This window comes from Manduca sexta, unplaced genomic scaffold (assembly GCF_014839805.1).
Source record: "Manduca sexta isolate Smith_Timp_Sample1 unplaced genomic scaffold, JHU_Msex_v1.0 HiC_scaffold_2931, whole genome shotgun sequence".
NCBI lineage: Eukaryota > Metazoa > Arthropoda > Insecta > Lepidoptera > Sphingidae > Manduca > Manduca sexta.
The window spans coordinates 5285-15953 of NW_023593946.1; the positions used below are offsets into that span (position 1 = coordinate 5285).

At 39.3% G+C, this 10669-nt stretch overlaps 1 protein-coding gene across 1 annotated transcript; it reads left to right on the top strand.

Moving 5' to 3' along the window:
* The first annotated feature begins 432 nt into the window (after nucleotides 1-432).
* On the top strand, nucleotides 433-8936 carry LOC115448364 (exostosin-1). The gene is given in 9 exon segments (XM_037446374.1): nucleotides 433-1457; nucleotides 2581-2782; nucleotides 5777-5896; nucleotides 6369-6686; nucleotides 7325-7446; nucleotides 7820-8000; nucleotides 8333-8554; nucleotides 8556-8578; nucleotides 8667-8936. Coding segments are annotated over 9 exon segments (2232 nt in total). The 5' UTR covers nucleotides 433-597; the 3' UTR covers nucleotides 8851-8936.
* Nucleotides 8937-10669: the final 1733 nt, after the last annotated feature.

Consider the following 10669-nt stretch of genomic DNA (forward strand, 5'->3'; position numbering starts at 1 on the left):
CCCATTTTAGTAGCTTTTGTCAAATCACACCTCTTGGGTATCTTTTAATCCCTAAGAACAGAAGGCGTACTGGCTTTCTCCTAGACGAAATTCCGGCCGATTTCTTGTTTGATACTTACAGCGGTTTCCATTCCTTCCGAAATTTCTAACATTTTCTTAATTTAATAATCTAAATGCTAAACCATTTTTGTGTGAATGATATTGGTATGTTGTAGTGATGTTTTGGTACTTGAATACCAAATCAGGGTTTTGATATCTTTTTTAGCCTCTATCTAAAATAGCAATTTGCAACGGTTTGTAGTTGACTGACCGAAAAGTGTTTATTTTAGCAGGTCTGTGAATTTACCATAGCCGATAGACAAAGCATCTATCGATATCGATAAGATGTCAGAAGGGATCGCAACACAATTAAATTTCTTGCTGTCTAAGACAGAGTACGCTCAAATGTCATAGTGTTACTTCTATGCTTGTCATTGTTCTGAGTAGGAACCAGATTATCTTTCATTTCGCTGAAATTAGAAATAAATTTTTAGTCTATAAATAATATAAATTTATATTTCGACAAAGTACAAAATTAATATAGTCCTGTTTGGTGATATGCAAGCAAAAAAACGCTACGTTCTTCTTTTTATATCTTGCGCATTTTTATTATATTTTTATTATGGGAGTCACCATTTAAAAGCTGACATAATCCAAAAAGACGGTCATGATCTTCCTTCTTTTGCAACATTGGATGAATTAACAGAATTGCCTTCTAAGTTGAAACGGCAGCCTACTATAAAAACAATACCATGCCGCATGGAAACTTGTTTCGACTTTTCAAAATGCGGAAACGAACCCAAGATATATGTTTATCCCAGTGATGGGCCAGTTAGTGCGTCGTATCGTAAACTATTATCGGTGGTGAGGGAATCTCGCTTTGTCACAAGGGATCCTAATGAGGCTTGTTTGTTTATCCCTGCAATAGATACTCTAGATGCGGATCCTTTGTCTCCTGAACATGTATCAGATGTAGCCACACGCTTGTCTCGTTTACCTTACTGGAAAAATGGGCGTAACCACCTCATATTTAATTTATATGCAGGCACATGGCCTGACTATGCAGAAGGGGCTTTAGGATTTGATCCAGGAGAGGCTATCCTGGCAAGAGCCAGCGCCTCGGAAACTATATTCAGGGATGGGTTTGACATATCATTGCCATTATTCCACAAGGAACATCCAGAACGTGGAGGCTTGCCTCCAGCTGCCACAGGAAATCCGTTTCCTGCTCCCAGGCGCCACTTACTTGCATTCAAAGGAAAAAGATATGTACATGGTATTGGAAGTGAAACAAGGAATTCCTTATGGCATTTACATGATGGTAACAATCTCATTTTGGTAACAACATGTCGACATGGAAAGTCCTGGAAGGATTTACGAGATGAACGCTGTGATGAGGATAACAGAGAATATGACAAGTAAGCATCTATCATAATATTTCATTAATTACAAGTCCTGACCAGCCTGTATTTGCTACACATTTATAGATGTAGAGATATTCAGACATTATAGCATTATCATTCATTTGGCGATAGCCTAGTTGGGTGTGGAACGGACTGCCAAGACGAATGTCTGCAGGTTCAAATCCCAAGGGCACACACCTCTGACTTTTCTAAAATCATGTATGTATTCTTTGTGAATTTATCGTTGCTTTAATGGTGAAGGAAAACATTGTGAGGAAACCTGCACATCTGAGAAGTTCTCTATAGGAATTTCGAAGGTGTGTGAAGTTTACCAATCCGCACTAGGCCAGCGTGGTGGACTAAGGCCTAACCCCTCTCAGTAGTAGAGGAGGCCTGTGCTCAGAAGTGGGCAAGTATATAATACAGGGCTGATATTATTATTATATATTATTATTCAGGTAAGTATTATAAAGTTCCTAAAATTCTTAAAGAATACACTATTTTATTAGTTATGTGGTTAGTACTAGAAATAAATGAATCTGATTATTGTATAATTCAGCATTTATACCAAACATAGTGTTGGTGGAAGTGGTGTGCTTTTTTGTAAGACTTTTGATGTGTCATAGCCTAAAATGAAATTGACTACTATGAATACTTTATTTGAAAGTTGGTTTTTATGAGGAAACCAGTTTATATAAGTGTTTATGTGACTGTTGTGCTCATATTTTTTACCTGCCTAAAATACAACATATTAAACAATCAGATATGATGTGTGGTATTATAAATGTGTTAAGGATGTGTTTGGTAAGCAAAAGTAATTTTGTGACATTGTGAAGCCATTTTATCTATACTTTATACCTATAGTTTTACCCTTATACTAATTCAACAACCATTTATTGAATATTAAGTGTTGCTGCCAACTTCACCTGCATGAAATTTATTTTCCATAATAAAAGTAATCTATATTCTTTGTTATAATTTGAATGCACTCTGTACTAAATATCATCAAATTCAGTTCAGATTTAGACATGAAAGTGTAACAACAGACAGATAAAATTACTTTTGCATTTATATTAGTAGGGATATAATTGTTCTTCCCTTTTACTTATCTGCATTAAAAGTAGTTTTAAATTTTAAGGTTTGATTATGAACAGCTCCTGGCTAATTCAACATTTTGCTTGGTGGCTCGTGGACGTCGCCTTGGTTCATATCGCTTCCTTGAAGCTCTAGCGGCTGGTTGCATCCCTGTGTTATTAAGCAATAGCTGGCGATTGCCCTTTGATGAAAGAATAGATTGGAAACGAGCTGTTATTTGGGCAGACGAGCGGTTATTATTGCAGGTTATTATTCATTTATGTATTGATTTTGCAAAAATCACTTCTGTGGCACAAATACACTGATGGTAAGAAAAGGCTAATAGTTGAGTGCCTGGCATTGATTCGCGATAATGTAACTTGCTTTGCAGATACTCTTCACAATTATATCTATACTATTACTATCTGATCCGACAGAAGTTGTTCCGTCTAACTATGAATTTGAAGTGCGCATTCTATCAATCGCTAACAATTATTTCAAACAACTGACAGTTATGGAAAATTAAATTATTGTCGTTAAGTTTTCTTAAATTTTCTAATTTTGCGCGCAATTTTTTGAAATTTATCTTTCATAAGAACCTTCTCCTGACAATAACAAACACAACAAAAAAAAAAAATATTGTAAACGGTCCAGCCGTTCACGCGTGATGGCGTGACCAAGTTGGATAGCCCTATGTTCGTGGAGTGCTATAGGCTATATATCATCACGCTATACCCAATAGGAGCGGAGCAGTAATGCCTAATCTCAGGAACTACCGGTCCGAACTGAAAAATTCTTTTGCGTTGGGTAGCCCTATGTTCGTGGAGTGCTATAGGCTATATATCATCACGCTATACCCAATAGGAGCGGAGCAGTAATGCCTAATCTCAGGAACTACCGGTCCGAACTGAAAAATTCTTCTTGCGTTGGATAGCCCTTTGTTCGTGGAGTGCTATCGGCTATATATCATCACGCTATACCCAATAGGAGCGGAGCAGTAATGGCTAATCTCAGAAACTAGGAGTTTGAACTGAATAATTCTTTTTGTGTTGGATAGCCCTTTGTTCCTGGAATGCTATAGGCTATATATATCATCACGCTATGCCCAATAGGAGCGGAGCAGTAATCGCTAATCTCAGGAACTACCGGTTCGAACTGAAAAAATATTTTTGTGTTGGATAGCCCTTAGTTCCTGGAGTGCTATAGGTTATACATCGTCACGCTATGACCAATAGGAGCGGAGCAGTAATGAAACATGATGCAAAAACTGGGACAATTTATTAGTTTTGAGAGCTTCTGTTGCGTGCGCTGCGTAAACGGTTAAAGTTATGCAACAATAATGTATGACGGGATTGTTCCTTTTAAAAAGTTCTACAAAAATATATCATAAAACAAAGTGCCCCGCTGCATCGGTCTGCCCGAACGTGTTAAACTCAAAAACTACCCAACGTATTAGGATAAAATTTGGTATGGAGACAGTTTGAGACCCTGGGAAGAACATAGGCTCCCGGGAAAATATATAGCGTGACTTTTATAACGGAAAACTTTATAACGCGGGCGGAGCTGCGGGCAAAAGCTATATATTATAAAACAAAGACCCCAGCCACATCTGTTTGTCTGATTGAACGCGATAAACTCAAAAATTACCCAATGAATTTAGATGAAATTTGGTATGGAAACAGATTGAAACCTTCGGTAGAACATAGGCTCCCGGAAAGAGATATTTCAGACAGATAAGTACATTTTATGTTTTCTTGGCCTGAGTTTTGACGAAACGTCTTTTTCCGCACTCTACGAAGTGAATTAACAAGATAATAGTTTCATCAAGTTAAAGGAAAAGTGATTATTTGATTGACCATCGCTCTCATACGGCCATCTTACTCGCTTTTACCTTATTAGCTATACATTCTTATAATTCACTAGCTTTTGCCCGAGTGAGAAAGTTTTCCGTTACAAAAGTCACGCTATATATTTTCACGCTATATAAAAACTTTAATTGTTTACTGAGAGCATGCAACGAAAGCACTCAAAAGTAAATAAATTTTCCCGGGTTTTGCAACATTTTTCATTACTGCTTTGCTCAAACAATCAAACAAACTATGCAGCTTTATATAATAGTATAGATAAAAATTTGGAATCTGTGAATGCAAGTCAAAATTAGTCTCCTAAGACGCTTATCTTATATAAAAGGAGGCTGCCTACATATTCGGATCATGCCGTGACCGCGCCATGAACGTAACAGTCACTGAAAGAAACACGACGCGGACTACTGCGTCCATTAAGACGTATTACCAGATTACAATGTCTCCATGTACAGGGTAATCACCGTAATTCCTTCGTAATCTTCCATAATATACCGTCAAGATAATAATCTTCTTAACTTGACTCTATATTACCATGTCATATTTCATCGTATTATTGTGTATTAATTGCATTTAGTGGTCGGAAGTACTTAGTAATATGACCCAAATTACACAACGGGGATCTATTTTTTCTCCTGCCACCTCCAGTGTATAGTACGCCGATCCAAAATATAGTACAATACTATATATTATAGCACGGTTGGCAACCCTACCCTGGAGGAAAGTTGGGAGGAGAGATCTGGGGAACGGAAATGTGGGGGAAGTAAAAGGAATCTTATTAGAATGGACGGATGGGAGAAGGTCCGAAAATGTTCGTGAGCCCTCATAGGCCCCAATGTTTAGTAACAACCATAAATGTATTTATACTGGATTGTGTGACTAGGGCTGCGGCAATACGTACATACCATCGGTGTGAAGACCGACGGCACAAGAATTGCTTCGGAGGCATCTCCTTAAGTTGGTTTTACTGATTTAAGATAATATTGTGTTACAATACACTATTTCATCTTGGCAACACGGAAATTCTCGATTTGGACATGAACACACTAGAATAACTTTTGAAAAACAAAGTATTTCCCCGTTGCGCCGCATGCGCGCAACTGGTTTGGCAACGTCGTGTTTCATGCACGGTCGATGTCGAAACGGTTTAGTGGGCATAGTCTCATGCTTTTCAATACAAAAAATATTTATTTGCATGAGACGCTCTTAGCACGGTCATAGTCTGAAACAGTGTTGTAGGCAGGCTCTTTTAGTTGCCATATTCGAAAGTTCCAAGAATCTTAATATGTCTATTCTAGAAACCCAAACAAATGTCAACAGGGTTTATTCATATAAACGTAACAACTGCTAACAATTTTGTCAGAGAAATACTGATATTATAGGCTTTTAAAATTGTAGGTACCAGAGCTTGTGCGCTCAGTGCCGCCTGAGCGTATACTTGCACTGAGGCAACAGACACAGTTCTTATGGGAACAATACTTCTCATCAATCGAGAAAATTGTATTTACTACAATCGAGGTAAATATTTTTAAACTGTTTAATTGATTTAGGTGTCGACAATCGAATGTATCATTTTAGTTTTAAATAATACTTACATGAAGTACGACAGGTATGATTTTGCTGGTCAAATAAGCTTTACGACATTTATGTTTAACTCAAATTTTATAGATATAGCTGTGATACTAAGGATACATTGAGGTATTCTTAGTATCACAGCTATATCTATAAAATTTGAGATACACATAATATAATAAACCTACCCAAAAATAGGCCACATCATAACTATACACTAGTACATCGCCGGCTTGCAGGTACCTAGGTCTAAGTGGCTAGCGCCTAAATACCTGTTGGAACGGTGCATAAATATTTAACATCGATTTAGAAATTGTATCTTAAAAACTGTATTTCAAGATGAATCTTTAATCAAAATTTGAAATTGAAGAGGGTTTTAGGTAGTTATTTAAAATATTGGTAATTTTCGTATGCACAGATCCTTGCAGAACGGATTCTCTTCCATAAATCGTCAACGCGACGCGAAGCTTTAATTTGGAACGCATCACCTGGCGCCCTCGGGACTCTCGCAGCGTATGGGGACTCTCGGTCGCACTATCCTATAGCGTCGCCTATCCTCCCCGCCCCACCAGCACCCTCTACGCCCCTGGCACCTCTCCCTGCACCTTCTGTTCCTCTCGCTGCGCCTCCACCGACTCCTGGTAACTCTTTCACAGCATTACTTTACGCTCAAGCAACATCACCGGCTTTACATAAACTGCTCGCCAATATAGCAAGCAGTGAATTTTGTGAAAAGGTTAGACAGCGATAGCGTATCCTTTCTAATAAATTAAAATTTTGAGCGTATGTAACATCTAATGGTAAGGTAACTAAGCAGATTTTCAACAATACATTTTTACTTTAATTTGGATTGTGGGACTATACTCTTCAAGTAATGTGAACAAAAGTGGAACGCACTGACATAAGTAATCACGTAATAGCGATAGGTAAATAATGTAATTTCGACTAACGATTAACGATTGAAATTAAAGTGGATTTAATCCCAATTACTAATCTAATATACTCTAGACTGCCTCGGTGGCGTAGTAGTACTGCATGCGCGGTACGGCAGCGCTCTGAGGTCCTGGGTTCGAATCCCGGGTCGGGCAAAGTGATATTGGGGTTTTTCTGCTCAGTATCAGCCCGGAGTCTGGAATCTGTGCCCGATATGGCGATAGGCTCGCCCCCTATAACATCATGGGACGGAACACACTTGGCGAAAAGTGGGATGCCATGGTTGCGCTTCTCTGCATACCCCCTTCGGGGGATAAAATACGTGATGTTGAGTGTGTGTACTAACTAATCTAATATTTTACAAAAGTAACGAATTACGCCCTTCTGATAGTGACATCCGTTTGAGCGTTAGCAGCGGTTAACAGTGTTGGGCTGCCACAGGTGGTGGTAGTGTGGGACAGCGAGCGCGCGGCGCCTTCGCTGAAGTCGTTGTCGCGGCTGGCGGGAGACTTGCGGGAGCCTCTGCCCGTACTCGTCATAGATGCCACCACGCATTATCCAGGGTATAATTTTCTATTTTATTCAAAGTTAATACTAGTTTCAACTTGTGAATTCTACATCGGAGTATCTATTTTGAAAATTAAACGTAATATACAATGTTATTAGAAAAATACTCTAGGCACAGTTTAAACATGTGTTTAGCTAAACAGTGTCTAATGCTAAACATCAAGTCTTGTCTAACTCCATGCATTACAAAACAGTGTTTAAACATTGTTTATCTTAATAACCATTAAATTACAATAAAAATTGTAGTAACTGCAATTTTTTACTGTTAGTTGTCAAGTTAGTCTATTTGCCCTCTACTTATACAAGTAGGTAACTATACAAGTGTAGCAAGTTTAAATAAGAGAGATAAGGATAATATTATGTCTCTAGGGAAGGTGTATCAGCGCGTTGGCAACCGCTTTGGGCGGTACCCACAGCAGCAGTATTCTCTTTAGATGGTGACGCGCCTCTACTAGCTGAAGAATTAGACTTCGCATTCCTAGTTTGGCGACATTTCCCAGAGCGAATCGTGGGATATCCTGCGAGGACGCATTTCTGGGATGAAGCTAAGGTAAATATAGTACTACCCATAACTCTCGACTAGTTTTTCCTGCATCTTTTAAATTTGCTACGAAATATTAATCGCCACGACTAAAGAGTACTCGTTAACAGTGCCAGCAACACCTTACGTTTTGCTAATCGTAAGAAATGTGAGTTTATCACTATTCGATCGATGAATATAGTTAAGGCGTAACAATTCAGTTCGGTTCTAAACTGTCCGCACTCGTGGATGAATGAGACGTCATATTATGCTTTGAAAGAATGTCGTTGCGTAGTCAGCGGGTATGCAACCGTAGGGATGGTCAGGTTTGTGAGTGGGTCTGACGGGTCGTGGTGCGGCAGACGGCGTGGGGCTACAGCAGCAAGTGGGGCGCGGCGTACTCGCTGGTGCTGCCGGGCGCGGCGCTGGTGCACCGCGCGTGGCTGGCGCTGTACGCGGCGGGCGCGCCGGCGCTGCGCCGCGCCGTGCGCCGCGCCGCCAACTGCGAGGACATCCTGCTCAACTGCGTCGTGGCGCACGCCGCGCGCCGCCCGCCGCTCAAGCTGGCGCAGCGCCGCTGCTACAAAGCCCGCGCACAGCAGATACAGGCACGTTTGCACACATACATGATACACCTTGTGACGTGTGTTTGTACCTGGTACCTGTGTACACGAGGTGATCAAATTTATAATGTTTCAGATCTTCTTGGAGTGACCCTGAACATTTCGTCCAGAGGCAGTCCTGCTTGAACACGTTTGCCACGGCGTGGGGTTATATGCCACTCATGCGTTCTGTATTGCGTCTTGATCCAATACTTTTCAAGGATCCTGTATCTACACTTAGAAAAAAATATAGAAAAATGGAGTTAGTTACTTTGTAAAAAGCGTATCTTATTATTTAAATGTAGTAAGTACGTAATATGTATTAATTTACCATTGGCTTTAATAAATTAAGTTCGAAACTTGAGTCTTTTTATATATTTTGTATTTATGGCCTTGCAGTCGCTGAAATCCAACCATCGATTTTATATATTTTTTTTTTATTTTAAAATATTTCTAATGCTTATTATTTCTAAGCGGCGATAGCCTAGTTGGTTGTGGAACGGACTGCCGAGACGAATGTCCGCAGGTTCAAATCCCAAGGGTACACACCTCTGATTTTTCTAATAAATTAAGTGTGTATTCTTTGTGAATTATCGCTTGCTTTAACGGTGAAGGAAAACATCGTGAGGAAACCTGCATACCTGAGAAGTTCTCTATAGGAATTTCGAGGGTGTGTGAAGTCTACCAATCCGCACTAGGCCAGCGTGGTGGACTAAGGCCTAATCCCTCTCAGTAGTAGAGGAGGCCCGTGCTCAGCAGTGGGCAAGTATATAATACAGGGCTGATATTATTATTATTATTATTAATGCTTATTAAGTACTTAGTAGTATTTTGACCCAAACGTCGGGACCGCTAAAGAAGTCTTTTCATTCCTCCAGTCCGAGGTTCGTTCGGATCCCCTACGCGCGGTCATTTGAGTCCAAATATTACTTATCTATACTATTATATAAAGCTGAAGAGTTTATTTGTTTGTTTGTTTGAACACGCTAATCTCAGGAACTGCCGGTTCAAACTGAAAAATTATTTTTGTGTTGGATAGCCTTTTATTCCTGGAGCTCTATAAGCTATATATCATCACGCTATGACCAATAGGAGTGGAACAGTAATGAAACATGTTGCAAAAACGGATCTGCGGTTTTGAGGAGTGTACGAGTTTCAAGAACTCCATTTTATGACGAAAAGCCAGAGTGATATCGTCCTCTGGATCAGTAAGAACTGAACGCGGCCCTCTCCATTTAGCGCGGTCGAAAGAAGTATAGATCGAATTTTGCCTAAGCAACGTATTTGGATCATTGCTCGCGTTATCAAAATAGGGTCTGCTAGCCATATGCATAAAGTGCCTGATGGTCGGCATATTGGTGTCCACTAGGGAATGCAATCTCGCGAGATTTTAGACCAAACCCCGATCTCGCGAGATCATGAATCCAGTCTTGCGAGATCGCATGCTTTAAGAGATCTTTATAATCGCGTTCTTTAGGTAACCTTGTAAAGTCACCCTTTTGCAGCGATAATAAGTTTTAAGAATTAGTAATAATGATTAATAATAGGAACTAATAAAATTTAAATTGAACCTCTCAACTTCTTAAAAATATAAAACATTTAAGTATATGAAATAATTAAAAGTTATATAAATTGTTTTAAAAAATAAGAGAATTGACCAAGACAATTGATGGACTAAGGCAAGCTCTAGCACTGACATGGAAGTGGGCCGGACATATAGCACGTTTACAAGATGAGAGGTGGACAAGAAAAGTAATATTTTGGAAAGGGCCGTCAGGCTAAAGAAAAAAAGGGAGACCTTGTGCTAAATGGGAGGATGAAATCAAGAAACTGGCGGGTCCCAATTGGCTCCAAAAAGCACAATCAAGAGACGAATGGAATTCCTTGGAGGAGGCCTTCACCTGCAGAGGGTTCTTGCAAATACACATTGCGACTAGTACATTTAATTAGCAAACAATAAAAATTATAAAAAAAATGTATGTGCACTATTTTAGTTACCAAGCAAAGAAAATAAAAGGCTTATTATATTATTATATTATATATAAATTGGTTTAGTGCCTAATCAAATATATGGAAGGTTTAAATTCCTTAGTCAGA